The sequence below is a fragment of the Mesocricetus auratus genome, unplaced genomic scaffold (assembly GCF_017639785.1).
Source record: "Mesocricetus auratus isolate SY011 unplaced genomic scaffold, BCM_Maur_2.0 Super-Scaffold_100022, whole genome shotgun sequence".
NCBI lineage: Eukaryota > Metazoa > Chordata > Mammalia > Rodentia > Cricetidae > Mesocricetus > Mesocricetus auratus.
Window position 1 is genome coordinate 22,421,250 of NW_024429203.1, and position 19,693 is coordinate 22,440,942.

The window sequence follows — 19,693 nt, forward strand, 5'->3', positions numbered from 1 at the left end:
CGGAGGTGGAGAACCAAGTATAATCTGTCCCTAAGCCACGGCTCTACTCCTATCCTGACTTCTATAAAATGAGATCCCCGGTGTGTCCTGGGCCCACTTTATCTGTGGACTGAATGCTTGCACTGCCTGGAGTGGGCCTCATCTTTAAGGCAAAGCCATGAAGTGAGAAAATATGTTCTTTTACTCAACCAAGATTTCTTTGCCATGTAATCTAAGCATTTGGGATAAATCAGTGAGCAAAACAAACCAAACTCCATCCTTGTAAATACTCTGGGGTCCTGAAGGCGACACAGAACAGTGAGAGGAAGGTCGCTGTGCTGAAGATGAGGGACTTTACACGGCATTTTTATAGACTATGGGTAGGGAAAGTGTTCATGAGTAGGTGATACGCAAGCCAAGCCCTGAAGCAGATGATGGCATGAAGCTCCAGTCCATGGCAAAGAGCCCTCAGCCTGCAGGAAAGCAGGGCCAGATGGTGTCAGAGGTAGGGCAGGGCACAGGTCATGGAGAACATTCTAGGCTTTGGGCTTTCTCTGAGAGGAAAACAGTCATTAGGGACTCTGGGCAGGGTGTCGATGGAATATGACTTAGACCTTAATGGGATCTTGCTGGCTGCTATATCAAATACAGTCCGTAGAAGCAAAGACTGGAAGTAGTTAGGTGTCGATAACCATAAATAATCCAGGTGAGAGATGGTGCTGTCTTGGAGGAGGGTGGTTGGGATGGAATGGCGAAAAATGGCTAGATTCTAGATTTATCTCAAAATATAATTTACAGAGTAGTTTGGGGCACCAACCATTCTCATCAGACAGATGATACAGCAAACCCTGTCATTCTGTGATTAGTGGGGTCAGAAAATCCAATCTAGCTGAGTTAAATGTAGGCGCACGGTATTTTTCATTGGCTCTTTGCTGGGAAAGCAGGAAAGTAACCATGATGGAACTCGTGTTATGCACAGCGGTCATACTGCAGTCAGTCAGCCCCAGAGGATGAGTGGCTACTTCCCTCAGCCCCTCCCTTATCCCCGACCAAGAGGGCAACCAGAACCAACCATGGTTAATCCTAATTTGCCTTTATTATTAGCAATGAATTTGTAATTAATAAATTGGGATCTGAAATTGTTTTAAATAGAGTGAAGGGTTCTGGCGGGGTGTGTGGTGTAAGCAAAGGGTTGTTTGTGAATAGGGACTCACTTGGAACTGGGTCTGTAATCCCAGCTACTTGGGAAGCTGAGGCCAGACGATCACAGGTTCAAGACCAGCCTGAGAGACTTAATAAGACCCTATCTCAAAATATGAAGTAAAAGAGAACTGAAAATATAGCCTGGTGGTAGAGTACTTGCCTAGCTTGTGCCAGGTTCTATGTTAAATCCTTAGTAACATGCGCGCATGCACACACATACACACACACACACACATACACACACACATACATACACATACACACACACATACACATACACACACACACACACAGAACCCACTTACATAGCAAGCATAGTGTGTTGCTCAGCTTTCTGTTACTATCATGAAATACCTGAGATGATGAATCTAGAAAGAGGAAAGGTTCACATACCTTTGACTCCAGCACTCAGGAGGCAGAGGCAGACAGATCTCCTTGATTTCAAGGCCAGCCTGGTCTACAGAGTAAGTTCCAGGACAGCCAGGACTGCATAGTGAGACACTTGTCTTGGCAGGGTATTAGGGTTCATTCTAGTATATAGTTTCAAAAGTTGCAGTCGATGGTTGCTTGACATAGGCTTCAGGGCCTATAGTGAAACAGCATATCATGGAAAGAATGTGAGGCAGAGTATCTCATTCATTCTGTGGAAGCCAGCAAACAGACAAGGGTCCCTATATCCTTTCAAGGACACACCCCCAGTGACTGAACTTCCTTACGCTAGGCTCTAGCTCTAAAGGTGCCACCTCCCATTAGCGCCATGCTAGCAACCCAGCCTTCAGCACCCAGGCCTTTGGTGGGGCCAGCAGGGAAGGTGTGTGACAGAGGCTTGTCAGGCCAGGTTCTGAGGCCGGCAGGCAATGGGAACTTGCTGCTGGTCCCTGAGACAGAGAGTGTTCATGACTTTACAGTGGGAATTAATCTGCTGAGTGTGGCTGGGGCAACTCAGAGTGAAGAGACCCAGTGAAGGTGAGAGGTTCCAGAATCTTCTGCAGACAGCAAGGGGACAGTGAGGTAACAGAGGAAGAGAGTCAGAGGGGACAAACGCTGGTGGCAGTGGGAGCCCAGGAAAGGACTGTTGAGTGGAGAGCATGACAAAGGAGGTGGGCAGCCATGTCAGAACAGGTGGGATCTGAGTTGGTGATTCCAGAAGTCTCTTGATTCTGTAACCCTAAATGTGACTTCCCCGGGGTGGTCCTGTGGGCAGGAAAATGGGGTCAGGCTCCAGGAAGCTGGGAATTACTCCATCCTGTATCTCCCATGTGTCATCTCGGCCAACGTTTCTCGAAGTGTTTGTCCTACTGCTTTTTGCTGAGCTCTGAGTCAGGCTCAAGGTTCCATGCAGTACAGTTTGGGAAACTATACCAGAGGCCTTCAAAGATACAGGTCTGCTGCTGAGCAAGAGCTGTGTACTTGAAGTGGCCTGAGAAGTCAGGAGGCTCACAGTTAAGTCATGAAATGGTGATGAGCTCTGTCATGAGTGAAGGCAGCAAGGGACAAAGGTCCAAGGACAAAGCCTCCCCTGGGGCACTGGAAGAAGCCCAGCAGCACAGATGGTTACAGAGCACCGAGGAGGGAAGCCAAGGACCCAGGGGTCCTCGCAGCAGCCTAGGGGCACAGCTCAGAAGTGGCAGGCAGGTGTTTCCATGTGGACACCTGTCTTGGCCTCTCTGAGGCCATACCATCCTTCAAGACTGGGCAAAGTCCAGCCTCCAAGAAGCCTCTTCTCTTCTAAGTATGTGCCACAGCGTCCTCTTTCTCCTGCACCCCGAGCACTGGGCTGCCAGCATCCTTGATGTCTGCTTGCTGCTGCGACTCCAAGCACGTCGTTTGGTTCCACAGTCACTCTGTGACCAGAGAGAAAGATACTTGGGGTATATTTGCTCACTGAGTAAGGAAATAGACGGGTGGGTATGGGCCAGGAATGGTGGTGACCTCAACACTCAGGAGGCTAATACGGAACGATCTCAAGTTCAAAGCCAGCCTGGGTTCCTGGGGCCTTGTTTCAAACCAACCAACCAAAGAAAGACATGGAGGCACATGTAGAAGATCAGATCTGAGGAGAACTGACGTGGAGGAGGCAGGCTGACAGTGCGGATGTGTAAGGTGTCTCCCTTCAAAGGGCAGTGAGCAGACCCAGGAAACCACGAGGAGCTTGAGACTGCTCCCAGAGACTGTTGCAGAGATAGGCAGTCAAGAGAGATAGCAGCAAACATTTATGGACCAGGTCTTCTGTGACCTGTGTTGAGGACAGAGTGGTGACAAATGGGGAACTGAATCCTCGAGGCTCAGGAGCATCCGGGAGGCTGCAGCTCGGCCTTGTGATCTCAGGCAAGTGCCCCCTCCAGGGGCCCCCATGTTTTCACTAGCCTTTCCAGCCCGAGACACAGGAAGCCCCCCCCCCGCCGTTCAGAACCTCCGCCCTGCTCCTGCCCCCTTGCCAACAGCACCCCACACACTCACACGGGGCCCATGGGAGGGGTGTGACTCCGGTGGAGTGAGTGATGCTGAATCACGGAGTGAGCTGGCTGCAGCCGGCTTCCAAGAGCAGACGCATGGGCCCAGACAAGAGCAGGGCCAGTCTGGAGAGAGGACTGGACAGCAGCCTTCCACCCCAGCTCCTGACCAAGGCCAGGCACGGTCTCCGGTGCCACCCTGTGGTAGTGCTGGGAACCATCTCCCAGTGTTTTGCCCTGGGACCTCTTGGCCTATGGCCTGGCCTGGCTTCACCTTCTCCCATCCACCACCCAGACCTGGAAGAGAAAGGAAGAGACAGACAGACAGACAGACAGACAGACAGACAGACAGAGACAGACAGAGACAGACAGAGAGAGAGGAGAGAGATAGAGGCAGAGAGACACAGAGAGAGAGAGAGGAAAGACAGACAGAGACAGAGAGACAGAGAGAACGCAGGGTTGTCAAGTTACCCACCCCACCTTCTCTTCCTTCCAGTGTCTTCTAGTCTTTCCCCTACCCTTACTGTCTTATTTCCACTCTATTCACATTATTGACTTTTCTTCCTTTTTTCTTTTTGTCCTTTTTTTTTTTTTGAGACAGTTTTACTCAAACTGGCCTTGAACTTACAGCAACCCCCCTGCCTGCCTTAGTCTTTTGAACCCTGAAATTACAAGCATGAGCCACTATGCCTGGCTCAGTCTGTCCTCATTATCTGCATATCTCTATGCAAACATTTGTTGTGCCTGGCAAGGCCTGTGGGCCGTTAGACATGCTCGCACATGTATATGTTGCTGGTCTGTAATACATGCATGGGACTCTGCAGCCCCTTTCTGCCTGTCCTTACTTTGTGCCTACAGTCTGTCCCCTGTGGTGTCTCAACCCCGTAGCCCAAGCTGGCAATCCCAAGAGGTCCCCATTGTGCCTGCCAGACCACATCCAAGAGTCACAACCGTAGTGTGTAGCACACTGGCAGAAGATTAGCATCCACAGGGTATCTACTAAGCCAAAGCTTGGAAACCCATTTTCTGTGTATCCGGAAAGCAAAAGAAGTCAGTCCTGGAATACTTACGAGGCTCCTGGTGTTGGGACAGTAATGTCTGTATGTCAATCAAAGGGACACTGGTAATATGAGCACAGGGTTTATATGGAAAAACAAAAAACAAAACAAAAACCAGCAATATTCTATCTTATTGTCTAAGTAGCACTGGGTAAGTTAACCTCCCTAGCTGTCTCCTGCATTGAATAGAAATGAACAGCAGACCACCCTTGGATGGTGGCGACGGTGAGGGGCGCGCAGTTGGGTACCTGCAGATGTACCTCTGTACCATGATGGGATAGAACAGAGCTGACACTACCTCCAGGGATGGTCAGGATGGAAGCCTGCGTGCTCTGGGTACTTTAGCTGCCTCTCATCTTGCCTGCCATTTTCCAGCTCCCAATGCTGCAGCTGACATGACATCAGGAAGGTGGGCACTGGGAGCCTCTGGCACCAGGACTGCTCAAACATGGGGTGTGGAATCCTGTCCTGGGTCTTTCCCTCCCCTGCCTCCCTACACCCCTGCTGACTTGCAAAAAGCAGACACTGACACTGTCCCCTCCATCTCTTTTCCTCACCCAGAATTCCCCTACACCCCGTCTCCTGAACATGGGCGTCGTTCCGGGCAGGTGCCCACAGCCATCATTGGGGGTGTGGCAGGGAGTGTCCTGCTGGTGCTGATTGTGGTTGGAGGGATCGTGGTGGCCCTGCGCCGGCGCCGGCACACCTTCAAGGGTGACTACAGCACCAAGAAGCATGTATACGGCAATGGCTACAGCAAGGCAGGAATCCCCCAGCATCACCCGCCAATGGCCCAGAACCTGCAGTACCCAGATGACTCAGATGACGAAAAGAAGGCCGGACCACTGGGCGGGAGCAGCTATGAGGAGGAAGAAGAGGAGGAGGGCGGTGGAGGGGGCGAACGCAAGGTGGGCGGACCCCACCCCAAGTATGACGAGGACGCCAAACGGCCCTACTTCACTGTGGATGAAGCTGAGGCCCGTCAGGACGGCTATGGGGACCGGACTCTGGGCTACCAGTATGACCCTGAACAGCTGGACTTGGCTGAGAACATGGTTTCTCAGAACGATGGGTCTTTCATTTCCAAGAAGGAGTGGTATGTGTAGCCCCGCCTTCTGTAGCCTCTGTCTGTGCCCACCTCTCCCTGGCCCCTACCCGCACGCCCCCTGCCCACCCCCACAGCCCACTGCCCCAGGAGCTCGACAGAGACTTGACCAGCTGCCCTAAACCAGCCCCAAACTCCTGGGGAGCCAGGGGAGCTCAGGGCAGACCCCACTTGGCTTCGTTTTTTTATTTCCTCCGTCTCCCACCCTTCCCCACGGTGTTGTGTTCGCCTGTGACTTTGGTGTTGCTGTATCTTTCCTTTAAGGACCCCATCCACTGCCCTCTGTGTAGGGAGCCCTGTTCTTGTCTTGTGTGCTTGGGCACCCCTCCAGGGTTTGGGGACCAGTCCTCTCCTACCCCCAACACTGGAATTTGTTTGTGTTCTTTTCACGGGGATGGGGGGCAAAGGGGGCTTCGAGATGAGGAGCACCCTCACCCTGCCCCATATGCTGCTCCTCTTCCCAGAGAGAAGTAACCCAATGCCCCCCCTACTCTAAGCTGATGCAGCCAGTGCACCTAAGAGGCTTAAGGGGAGTTCTCCATGGTACCTAGGGAAGTCTTGTCTGTGAAATAATGGAACTGAGGTTCCTACTGGGGTCCTGGGCAGTGTGTTTTCCTGCTGAGGGTGGCTTTATATTTTCTTTTTTTTTTTCCATGTGGTCTACACAATGGAGGTTGACCTAGCTCTCCTATATGCCTTCCCTTTGTCCCCAGTCCATCCTCTACCCACAGTTCCTGTATGCCTCTGCCAACACATGCACACACACCTGGGCCTATGCCAATCTCCCCCAGTGCTCCCACACCCTGCCCAGGCTAAACGCTGTCCCAGGCCCCACCCTCTGCTTCGGCTCTTACTCCTTCCCAGTTCAGGGAAGGGTCAGTCCACAGCAGTATACAGAGACAGTGAGGATGAACAAACACACACACACACACACACACACACACCGCCACTCTAAGATGTCAGTATATAGCGCCAGCCTTTCAAACGATGTGCACATTTTTCAGATTTCTCTTTATCTGTCAACACTTGACTCTTCTGGAAAGTCGGGGCTGGGATCCCAGGAAGGAATTGGAGGCAAAGAAGTATTTATATGGCGAAGGCAGCCTCACAGAAGCTCTGCAAACACAGTCTGGTAGACTGAAGGAGACTGCTAACATCTCACTCAGGAAGGCCAGCATAGACGTCACAGGTCTCAGAGAAAGTGCAGGGGTACCCAGGAAACTGCTGCTGGTCCACAGTCCGACCCTACTCAGTTTCTCCTGGTGCCGTGTTGAGATGCGGGGTCCATGGAAGGCCTCCTTTACATGCAGAGTCCCTCTTTGACTGGGACTCTGGATTCTTCAGCCATTCGTGGCTGGGTTATCCCTTGAGTGCATGGAGAAAGGCCCCATCCCAGCCCTCTGTCCCCAAGCTCAAAGTGCCTCAGTTTCTCCATCTATGCCCCCAGATCTCCCACATTCTAAATGGGCATGCCTATGCCCTGGGGTAGGCAAACTGGTTTGCAAGAGCCCTAGGGCCTTACAGCTAGGATCTCAGCTAATTTAGCCCAAGGTGACACTCTGAGGGACAGCAAGTGTTGGGGAGAGGGGAGGCAGACCATTCTGTGCCCCACGGGCACTGACCCACCCTGCCATAGGCTTCCTAAGGGAGCCCCAACCCTCACTCAACTCCCCTCCCTGGTGCTGCTATTGAATTCCCCGTTCTCTGGCACCCCTCAGCCTACCAGCTGGGGCCATTTTGCCAGGCCCTCACTGCCCTAGTCCCAGCCCAGGCCGCCCAGTAGCCACGTAGCAGAAGTCTGAAGCCATGCCAGCCCTGTGGCAACTTTCCCCTCTTGGCATTGGGGACACTGGATGGGGTGGAGTTTGGGGAAGAAAATTCTGGGGCCTTTCTAGCCACAGGGCAGAAGAAGATGGGGAAGCTGGGCTGCTCCTCCCAGAAGTATTAATGTCCCTCCTGTGTCACATCAGTTCCCTTCTCATGCCCATTCTGACCCCTCTGCTTGGTCCCCTTACCCCAAAGGCAGGAGGCAGAACCTTAACTGCCCCATAGAGGTATTTCTGTCTCTATGGAACTATAAGACTGAAAGGATCCTCCTGCATCCCTCATACCTTTCACTGTCAACCCCCCCCCCCCCTTCCTTATTTTGTGATGGACTGAGGAGGCCCTGGGCCAGAACAAAGCACCTACGCCCCCCTTTAAGACACCCGCACGCCTTTCCCCCAAGCAAAGCACAATTTATGGTGTCCATGCAGCAGGATCCCAGCTATGGCACTGCTACGAGAGGAAATGAGGCAGGGGTCAGTAGCTGGGCCTAAAGAGGAGGGGCTTTCTTTGCCCTGTGTTTGTGGGACAGTGGCTACCTCCAGCTGACAGTAGACGGCCCAGTGCAGCACAGCGAGGGCATTCTGCTTCACCCAACCCAGGCTGAGCATCTGCCTTACTGCACAGAGAATAAACTTGGTGTGTTAACTGTGCCAAGGCCTCTCCAGGTGTCATCTCTCGCTGTCCCTCCTCCCGCCCCTCTGCTGCCCCTGGACTCCTGTTTCCCTGCAGATTTTGGTATTGTTCTGATGTCCAACGACCCCCTGAGCCTCTTTTACCAGAAGGACCTGAAAAGAACAGCAGCACACAATCAGTGAACACGTGCCCAGCACACCGGCACGTGCCTTCCACAGACCAAGCACAGGCAGGCATGTGTGTGCACAAGTACATGCGGAATGAGAAGCCCTTACTAATGCTCAGGTCCAAGACAGATGGACAGGGGCCCAAGCCCTGGGAAGGTGCCACCTCTGTCAGCCTCCCCACCCCCTCCCCATGTGCCCCAGTCACTGGTGCAATAACTTCTGCTACCCTCGAGGTGGGAGAATCAGGACTAGTGTCAGGTGGGTGGGGCCACTCCTCTGAGCCCAGCAGATACCACATTCCCTTTCCTGGGAGGAGGGGGGGTGCTCCCAGGCCTCTGGGGATCCAGGTAGAGGCTTCCCCAAGCCTGACTGCCAACTGAAATACCCTCTCCTGGTGAGGGCAGTGACTCAAGCTGACCTGGGCCAGAGGTGAGGAACCCAGTCTCACTGATGCTGCTTTCTGACCCTGGCTGTGAGGAATGGGCTGGGGAGGGGGGGTGGTTAGTTTTGTTTTGTTTTGTTTTGTTTTTAACAAGTGGAAACAAAATCCAGAAGAAGCTGCCACTCTCACCACTGAGTGTGGCTGGCTTCCTCTGCTTCAGTTTCTTCGTCACTGTTTTCCTCTTTGGTCTTGGGGACAGCCCAACAGATTCTCCTGGTTCTGACCTGGGGGGGTCCCACCCCCTTTTACTTGTATAAAAAAAAAGATGGGTTGAAAATGTACTGAGAAAAAATGTACTTTTTTATAAATAAAGTGTTTAAAACAAACGCATTTGCTTCATGTCCCTGAAGTGGACAAAGCTAGCTAAGGAGACACAGCCAGACGGAGGGGAGGACAGAGGAGCACTACAGATAACCAGAGCACCTGATCCTATGACAGGGACTCACTGAGGTGTCCCACCAGGCATCTCTGGTCGAGCATCTGCAGGCTGCAGTGAAGCTATCCTTCCATGAGATGGGAGCTGGCTGTGCACAGCAGTGGCCCACAGGGTGGTGGTGGCCCACGGGGTGATGGTGGCCCACAGGGTGGTGGTGGCCCACGGGGTGATGGTGGCCCACAGGGTGGTGGTGGCCCACAGGGTGGTGGTGGCCCACAGGGAGGTGGTGGCCCACGGGGTGATGGTGGCCCACGGGGAGGTGGTGGCCCACGGGGTGGTGGTGGCCCACGGGGTGGTGGTGGCCCACGGGGTGGTGGTGGCCCACGGGGTGATGGTGGCCCACGGGGTGGTGGTGGCCCACGGGGTGGTGGTGGCCCACGGGGAGGTGGTGGCCCACAGGGAGGTGATGGCTGGCGTCTGCTGGCCAGGGCCAAGGCATGTGGGGGTGGGGGTGGGGTCAAGAAAGAGATGACGGAAGTACTCAGCTGAGGCAGTGCTGCTCTGACTAGAGCCACTGGCAGGCAGCCCCCTGTCTCAGAGCTCTTGCTTCAGTCAGCACCCCTTTCCCAGGTTGCTTCCCTCATGCCCACTTCCTTGGAATCCTCTTCCTCTCTGCCAGGTCCCCCGTGGCTCTGAGAAGAAAACCCGCAGTGGAGCGCCTGCTGTGTTAGACAGAAAGGGGGCGGGGCGCTCTAGCCTTCTATTCTGAGGCTGTGGAGGCAGCCCTGTCCCCTACGGCTCCCCCTGGTCCCAGCCTCACCCCTTCCCTCTTCTCGTTCCTCCAACCCCACCCCCTACGCCAGCAACATCTGCTTCCAATCTGCTGGACTGGAATGCAGGACAAATCGGCCCTGAGGGAGGGAGGACAGGGGACTTCAGGGACTGACCCCCCCCCACTCACCCCTGGTGGCATCTCTTTTCACCAAGATCCACACCATGGGCTCTAGAGGGGGCAGGGACCACAGAAGCCAAGAGGGCTGCTTAGCGAGCCCTCAGGTCCACGTGGGAACAAGGCCACCTCCTCCTCACCTAAGATTAGATCCCCTAGGAAAGGCAGAATCCAGCGTGGAAGAGGAGCCCGCAGCTGCTGGCAGCTGGCTGAGCCCCTCGCTGGAAGGCTAAACCAAGGCGCCCAGGACAGACAGAGCTGTGTTTAGATGTTGATATTCGAATGAGATGCAAATTGGTTATCTAAGCGGTTATTTCCTCAGTTTTTCAGGCTGTCTGTTTAAGTTAATTTTTAATTTGTGCGAGCAATAAATGCTTAATTACATTATTAATATATTGGAAGAGAGCAGTGGACAGAACATCCTAATTGGCGTTTAACTAGAGCGTTCCGGCAAATTAGCCAAGACTTTCTCCAGCTTCGAGGAAGGAGGGCAAGCCAATTAGTCTCAGGCTCAGCCTCTGTGGGCGGAGCTTTGCCCTGGAGAAGGCAGACCCACACCTTCCCCAGGCCTGAGGCCAGATGCCCAAATCTGAAGATATCAGCATCCGCATTCACTTCCTAGTTGAGATAGGCTTAGGAGAAACTTCCTGCTGGTTATGGCTCCTCCTTCTGTCCAAACCCAAAACCCTTGGCCAGTGCCTCACCCCAGCCAGAGCAGGGAACCCAAGGCCAGATGGCCTGAAGCAGTCCCTACCTGAATAGGCTAAGTCTGCCTCCTGCATGTACCATTGCCCCCTCCCAGCTGGTACCCTGTTCTCTAGGGACCATTCTCCTGCTGCAGACGACTAAGGGAATAAACTTGGTGTTTGGGATTCCTGTATTTGATCACACATTCTTTCACCTAAGTCACAGTTTGGGTCACCGGAGACCAGGCCACTGCTAGTCTGTGATTATGGCCACCCTAAGAAATCAGAGCACCAAGGACCCTAGATTCCAAATTAGGTATTGGCCTCCTGGCCAAGGGCTCTAGCAGTGCACAGCTGTGTCAGGGTATGATGAGAATTGCTAGTTTTGTTTGAAAGGGGACGACATGACCTTCTACCTTGACCTTGAAGAATACCTACGGGTTCTGCAGGTATTGATGGGTCGCAAGTACTCTGGGCAGACTTCAGACATTATTTGTTCAAAGTGACCATGCCAGTCCAACCCCTCCCTCTGTGTGTGGAGAGCTGAAGTCTAGAGTGGAAACTAGGGACCCAGCCACACCGGCCCCCTCAGCTTCTTTTTTTTTTTTTTTTTTTTTTTTTTAGTTTTTACGAGACAGGGTTTCTCTGTATTGTTTTGAGGCTATCAGTCCAGCCCGGCCTCGAACTCACAGAGATCCACCTGCCTCTGCCTCCCGAGTGCTGGGATTAAAGGCGTGCCCGGCTCCCCCTCAGCTTCTTGACACCCTACTTCCCATCCTCAGAGGTGGCCCTGCCTGTGAGCATACACTTACTGGGGTGCTCCTCTATTCTTCAGTCTGCAGCCCAGAGCCAAGGGAATGGTGCTGTCCACACGTAGCATGGATCCTCCCCACTTAATTAACCTAATCTAGATAATTACTCACAGACAAACCAGGAGATTTGTTCCCATAGTGATTCTACATCTTATCAAGTTGACAATCAAGATTAGCACCTCAGCTGAGGTTTTAAAACACCATACCATGCCCCAGGCAGACATAGGCAGAACCTCTGGGGCTTTGGAGCTTTTAACAAGATACTCAGGACAGTCTAAAAGACAGTCAGATTCAAGCCTTCAATGTGAAGTTGGGACCATCCTCATGTGTCAATCATGAAGAAGAGGAGGGTCCTGAGATAAGAGCATGGCTACTCATGATAATGTTTGCCTGTAATCCCAGAACTCAGGAAGCTGGGGTAGGATTGTAAATTCAACACAAACTTTGGATAGAAAGCAATGCCTTGCTTTGGAAGCAAGATCAGGCGGATCTCTGTGAGTTCGAGGCCAGCCTGATCTTCTGGGTGAGTTCCAGGACAGCCTCCAAAACAATACGGAGAAACCCTGTCTCCAAACAAAACAAAACAAGTATAGTATCTGGAACAGCAAAGTAGATGGGTAGCTGGATGACAGGCCAAAATAGTGCACATAGGACTTAGGACCAAATATGCTACTTATTATCATTATTAACCACCTTCATCATTACCCTCCAAAACACAATGTCCTAGATGAAGATGCCTGTCACAGAGTCCACCACCTGGAGGCAAGTAGGGGGCCAGGAGACAGTCATAGCTGTAAGTAGGTGCTCTGATGCTACACCACTCCTAGATGTGGGGGGCTTCGGGCATCTTCCAGAAGAGAACAGAGGTCCCATAGGCACTCTGTGAATAGAGATTCTTGGTTCATGGTACTGAAGAAGTGAATGAGCTTCAAAAAGAAGTTGACAGCTCCCTTGATAGTAAGGGTGGCAGTGCTTACACCCGTTAAGCACTTTCTCCATCTGAGGGCTGGCCCCACATGTCCTGAGAAGGCCTGTATTCCACAGTGAACAAAAACTTTGGGAGGATGTTTAATTCAGAGCTCCACAGGTCCCTTGACCTCCTCACACCCAATTTCTTCTCAACTGAAGGATATAGCTTGTCCAGTGTGCTTTCTATTGCTGTGGTAAAACACCATGCCCAAAAGCAACTTAGGGAAGACAGGGTTTATTTCATTTACACTTCCATATCACAGTCTATCATCTAAGGACATCAGGGCAAGAGAAGAGCTTACGCAGGAGCCTGGAGGCAGAAGCTGAAACAGAAGCCATGGAGGAGTGCTACTTACCGACTTTACTCCCCAAGTCTTTCTCATAATGTTTCCTTAACATCCCAGGACCACCTGCCCATGGGTGAAGCACTCATAGCAGGCCAGTCCTCCAGTATCAGTCACTAAGAAAATGCACCACAGGTCAACCTGAAGGGGGGGTGGCATTTTGTCAGTTGAGGTTTCTTCTTCCCAAATGACTCTAGCTTATGTCAAGTTGACATAAAACTAGCCAGCACACAGTTCTTTTTTGTATTTACAACTTCCTTGGGATGCTCAACCTCAAGAGAAGCCCATAGCCTACAAGCCAAGGAGCAACAAGTAAAAGAACTACACAAGCTGCCTTCCTCGCTTGACTGTCAACCCAAGAGAGGAAGAGTACCTTCCTCATCCCCAGCACTAAGCCAAGAGGGACGTACAGTTGGTGCTCAGTAGAATTGAAGACAAATCAGATTAGTCGAAGTGACAGTCAAGAGACACCTTTGGATCATACAGGCCAACCTCTCCCAAGGCAGGGTTATCCACAAGCATCCCAAAGCATCAATTGATGGACACTTGCTTAGCTCATGGGTAACCTGGCCTTCCAAGGACTGTTCTGGCCAACAGAAAAGAAATTCCCTCTCTAAGTCTCACTCACTGATATGGGCACACATAATAACTTAGCCTGCATCCTAGGATAGCCCTTTGGATATTGTGAGGTGGCCCCTGTTTATCCAACTATGTTCCCCTGACCTGAACAGTAATCGGACCACTGAGCACCATGACAGCGAGGCACCTGCCCTTGGGAGTCAAGCCAGGCTAGGCTTAAGTCTTGGTGCAGCTGGTCAGAAGCTCTGGGAAAGCATGATCTCAAGGCCAGTATGGAGCCAGCAGTGCTCAAGCTGGCATCACCCAGGCCCAGTCACCTCTGGACTACAGGCGATAATAAGGTGTCAGTGTGGGTTCATCCATTGTAACAAATGTACCACTCTGCTGCGGGACTACTGAGAGTGTGGGAGGCTGTTTGTATGTAAGGGCAGGGGGTCTCTGGGAAATCTCTCTGCCTTCCCTTTAGTCTTACTGTGAACCTGAAATTACTCCAAAAAATAAAGTCTAATTTTGACAAGCCCCCAGTTATCCTAGTGTTCCTGGGGAACAAAACACCATATTCCTTTCATCTGAGTGAGCACAGATGAAATATTGGTGCCTGCAACTGTCTGGCCGGGAGATGATGAGGGCGCAGGGCTGGGAATTTGTGTGTCTTCCCTGATGATGACCTTTCCACTCTCAAGCAGTGGGCACATCCAAAGCAGGAGGATAAATGGATGGATGGATGGATGGATGGATGGATGGATGGATGGATGGATGGATGGATGGGTAGGTTAGGAGGGAGGAAGGGAAGGAGGGACAGATGGGTGGGTGGGATGGAGATAGGGATGGGTGAGTAAACGGATGGGTAGGGAGGAATAAAGAAACAATGGATGGATTAGATGAGTGGGTGGGTGAATAAGTAGATAAGGAGAAAACAATGATGGGTGGGTAGACAGACAGACAGATGGATGTTTATTTAGACTTTTGAGTCTTCATGTGTGTTTACTCTAACCTTGTCTTCTTGCCCTCCCTATACAGGGACCCCATCAGCAACCCCTCTCCCCAGAATGTGATGGTTTTCATGTGGTTCTGCTAAATTTTATCTCAGTGATCAGGGTCAGAACGCCAGCCTGTTGCCATTTTTTTGGACGCTTGATTCTATCATCAGTTCTGGTCTTACATATATTTACTGTGGATGTGTGTGAAATGTAATGAAAGGAAGGAGACAGAGTTCATTCCCTACATCCAGTGTAGGCTATGTGGACCTATGTACATTGCCAGCTGTCCTTGAGATTTGTCTCTGTGTCAACAAGTTGCTAGGATGAATAAAGATTGTTCAGAGTAAGCTATCTGGAGAGCCAATGAGAGTGGTACCCACCACAGGCAACTGCTGGGGAACAAATGAAAACAACCTCCTTGTCAAGTTTTCAGCATATATTCCTGGACAGGTAAGGTGCTCATTCAGGTTTAGCTGAGAGAATATCATTTCTTATCATTACTTTTAGTACTAGGCATCTCCCTAAGTAGGAATCAGTCATGAAAAAGTCAGCCATCAGAATCCTTGTCAAATCATAGATAAGATGCCAACTCTGGACCAGAAAGCCATGATGATCACCACCCTCTTAGTATCTTCCTTTCAGATCTGCTTCTTCTCAACTTCCAGATGGATGTAGTAGCTGGCTATGATCTCACACTGGCTCACCTTCATTAATAAAAAACAAAAGATGATACTTACTTCAAAGCAAAGACTTTTAGATGACCCCCCCAGTTTCATCTATGGAAATAGGGGCCCAGGGCTATAACTTCTGCAGGCATGCAGAAGGCCTTAGGTTTGATTCTAGGCACTGAAAAAAATTAATTAAAGAAAGAAACAAAAATATCTAAGGTGAAGCACCTTGACCACCCAGGTAGAATGTGCTGAGAAACTTTCTTCTGCCCCCCCCCCCACCTCCCTCCCACCCATGGCTGACTCCTCAATAACTCAGAATTGTAGTTTTTTGTTTGTTTGTTTGTTTGTTTTTCTCTTTGAGGGCCTGTCACTTAGCTCCCAAATAAATACATGGAGACTTAGTCTTACTTATGGATGTTCGGCTTAGCTTGGCTTATTTCTAGCCAGCTTATCTAACTTAAATTATCCTGTTTCTGTTTAGCTACATTTTGCCTCTGGGCTCATTACCTTTCTTTATTCCTTCCTTCCTTCCTTCTTTCTTTCTTCCTTCCTTCCTTTCTTTCTTTCTTCTTTCTCTCTTCCTTGTTGGCTGTTCAACAGGCCCTTTCCTCTCCTCATGTTTTCATACCTCCCCTTTCTCCCTAGAATTCTTATTTATTCTCTTATCATGCCAGCTCTACCTATCCCTTTTCCTGCCTAGTTGTTAAACCAATCACGTGTTTTAGGCAGGCAAAGTAACACAGCTTTACAGAGTTAAACAAATGCAACATAAAAGAATACAACACATCTTTGCATCATTAAACAAAAATTTATTCCACAGTATAGGTGAATGTAACACATCTTAAACTAATATTCCAAAACACAGAGTTCCTGGAGGCAGGTAGCAAAGCAAAGGCAGTGGACAGGGAGGCACGCCTCTCCTTTCCTCTCCAGTGACATTATGAGTGGCAGGGGAAGAACATTGCTTAGATCTGGACCCCAGGCAGGAGGCAGAGAAAGCACTGGAGAGGGCTGGGCTGAATCACAGGGCTGGGCTCTCCTCCCCTACTCTATGTCTCACCAAGTGACCTCTCTGATTCCATGACAGAACTAACTAGGGCATGGCCCCTGTCTGCATGTGGAACAAAGAGCTGGGGACATGGGAGCATGTAGGAGGAAGTCTGCATGCCGCCATTAAACATGTGACTTACTAGAGGCACATACAGATGAGGTAATAAAAGGGCGGTTTACCACACCGCTAACCACACCCACTTTAGGCAGGACTAAAGACGTATACGGCTGGACGTAAAGACGTATACGTACGTAGGCGGAACTACGTCACTAGCCAGGCCCACTTTGGGCATGGCTAGGGGGGCGTTACAGGGGGAAGGTATAAAAGACAGCACACAGGAAGTCTCGGTCTTTTTTTTTCCTGGAGTTCGGCTTCCGGTCCGGCCGCTAGCTGAGAACGTTTTGGCTCCTCTGGGTTTGGTATCTTGTGAGTAATTTTCTACATTAAATACTTAGCTTTACTGTCAGTAATTGTGTGTCGCGTATCGTTACAGCGTCCGTTTAGCCTACAGGAGCATGTTGGCTTCTCATGAGGTGCTCCTGGAGACAAAGCTGCAGGGCCAGGACAGCAAGTCCCAAGCTCCTCACAGCCTGACAGTGATGAATTGCCATGCCCCATTCCACGGCCTATGTCTACTTCAGTGGATGCTGAGGCCAGGTGCCTGGGGTGATAGTGTGACTGCAGGCTCGCAGAGGAATCTGGGTAGAGCAGCAGCAGCTGGGAGGAAGAGACATACATCCCAGTCACACTGCTTGGCTCACCTCATCAGTGACAGCCCCCACCCATGATCCAAACAAGCCTCCATGACGAGATGAGCAGAGAAACCCTCCCGACAAGGAAACCCACAGCAGGAGTGGCTTCCCATGTCATAGTGGAGGCAGAGATGGACCCCCATGAAGATGGTACCTTTACTCTGTCCCCAGAGTTTTCCTTTCTGTTCACTGGAGGAAGAAGCAGGTTTATGCAATGAAAAATGTATTCCCTTACATGAAAATCTTTCAGGAGACACCCCAAGCCCTGTGGTACTGAGAGTAGTCGGCTGGTTGGCACTGCTTGTCCTGGATGCTCCAGGATAAGCATGGCACCAGGGCCCAACTAACTAGGGAACTCACCCTCCAACCCCCCCAGCAGAAGCTCACCCTCCAACCCCCCCAGCAGAAGCTCACCCTCCAACCCCCCCAGCAGAAGCTCACCCTCCAACCCCCCAGCAGAAGCTCACCCTCCAACCCCCAGCAGAAGCTCACCCTCCAACCCCCCAGCAGAAGCTCACCCTCCAACCCCCCAGCAGAAGCTCACCCTCCAACCCCCCAGCAGAAGCTCACCCTCCAACCCCCCAGCAGAAGCTCACCCTCCAACCCCCCAGCAGAAGCTCACCCTCCAACCCCCCCAGCAGAAGCTCACCCTCCAACCCCCCCAGCAGAAGCTCACCCTCCAACCCCCCCAGCAGAAGCTCACCCTCCAACCCCCCCAGCAGAAGCTCACCCTCCAACCCCCCCAGCAGAAGCTCACCCTCCAACCCCCCCAGCAGAAGCTCACCCTCCAACCCCCCAGCAGAAGCTCACCCTCCCACCCCCCAGCAGAAGCTCACCCTCCACCCCCTAGCAGAAGCTCACCCTCCAACCGCCTCCAGCAGCCCTTCTCAGAGGTCAGAGCCGAAGCCACTGTTGTTCTGCACTGCGCCCTATTCTTTTGTCTTCAAGGCTCAACACATGAAAATCCCCTGCAAAAGATCTATCATCTAGTTTTTAAGAGCTGGCCATCCCTTGATCTCATTAGAGTCCAGGACTTCCATATACCAAAGTCCATAGATGTTCCAGCCCCTTAAATAAAATGGTGCAGTGTTTGCATAGAACCCACATAACTCACACCATATTTAGATTGCTTATAACACTGGCTACAGCTCAAGTGGCATGTAAATAGTTGCCATGGTACATTGCTTCAAGAACAATGACAAGGAAAGGTCAGCATATGTTCAGTGCAGGGATAGTCTTAGTGTTTCCACCAATGTGGCCAAACCCCTGAGAAAACCTTAGCGGGCAAAGGGTTTCCTGTGGCTCTGTTTTAAACTGTTCACCTGCTCTGTATCCAGGCCAGTGTAAGAAAGATCAAACACCACATGGTACAGGAAGGCGGCTCACATCACAGTGATCAGGAAGCAGGGTACATTGAACCGTTCCAGACTAGCCATGCCACACCTCCTAACAGCCCGTTCAGCTGTGGACTCCTCAACGGATCAATTCATTGTGAGGTTAATGACACGATTGCCTCTCCATTAGCACCAGGGACCAGATCGTCAACATAGGAGCCCATGAGGGACATATCAGATCCAAATCATAGCCAATGCCTTGTTTTCTTTTTTGAGGCAGAGTCTCAACACATAGACCAGGCTTCATAACTCTAGCCCTTTCCTCCATGGGAATTCTCCTGATTTAGTCCCTTAAGTATTGAGATCACAGTCATACACAATCACACTACAATTACTTCTGAATATTTTCTCTACCTTTTTACATTCACATCTCTGTTCCAGTGGGTGTAACAGCCTATGTATGAAAGTCAGAGAGCAGCTTGTAAGAGTCAAGTCATCTCCTTCCATTATGTGGGTTTCCGTTACCAAAGTCAGGTCACTGGATGTATGAACAAGTACCTCTACCCACTGAGCCATCTCACCAGCCTCCTGAATAACCTCAGAGACTGGAAATCTCGGATATGTGGTGACCTCCAGTACAGATCACGGACACATGATGATTTCCAATACAGATCACAGATACGGAGAGTTCATGGTATAAAGCATTAGAACAGGTAGAACCTCAGCACTCATTTCTCCCAGTGCTCAAACGAAGAAACTGAAGTCTGAATGTGATAAGAATTGCTTAGATTTATATGTTTGGAAATCACAAAGTGACTTCAGATATATTAATAGCAACTTGACTTATAGCATCACACACTAAGGACTGGATCTGGCTCAAAACACTTTACTATGTCAGCCCCTCCCTCACTGCAGTGGTGGGAGACATTAGAATTACAACCATCATCCAAAGACACTGAGAAATGAAGAAAGACAGCATTGTCCAAAGTCACAGAGTCCACTGATTAGGAGCTGGCCTTTAACTCCAGCCAGGCTGCCTCAGAGGCTATGCACTCTTAAAACCCCTTTGCAGTCCCTCCCTTCGCTGGCCAACACCTCTATAAAGACCAAAGACAGGTCAAAGGTTCATTTGGTAGACTGCTTGCTAGCATGAAATCCTAGGTTCAATTCCCAGCACTGCATAAACCAGACGTGATGGTATACAACTAATCCCCAAATTCTAGTGCTCAGGAAGCAGAGGCAGGAAAATCGCAAGTTCAAGGTTATCCTCAGCAAAGCTACATCACACATTTGAGGACAGCCTGGGCTACATGAGACATGAAT

At 50.9% G+C, this 19,693-nt stretch overlaps 1 protein-coding gene across 1 annotated transcript in view; it reads left to right on the forward strand.

Annotated features, from left to right (window-relative positions):
* The window catches only part of LOC101826699 (nectin-1), a 63,174-nt gene extending 53,981 nt beyond the window's left edge, over positions 1-9,193 (forward strand). The window contains exon 6 of the mRNA XM_040729751.1: positions 5,255-9,193. Coding sequence (XP_040585685.1) covers positions 5,255-5,799 — 545 coding nt within the window. The 3' untranslated portion in view covers positions 5,800-9,193. The remainder of the gene's footprint in view (positions 1-5,254) is intronic.
* The last annotated feature ends 10,500 nt before the right edge of the window (positions 9,194-19,693 follow it).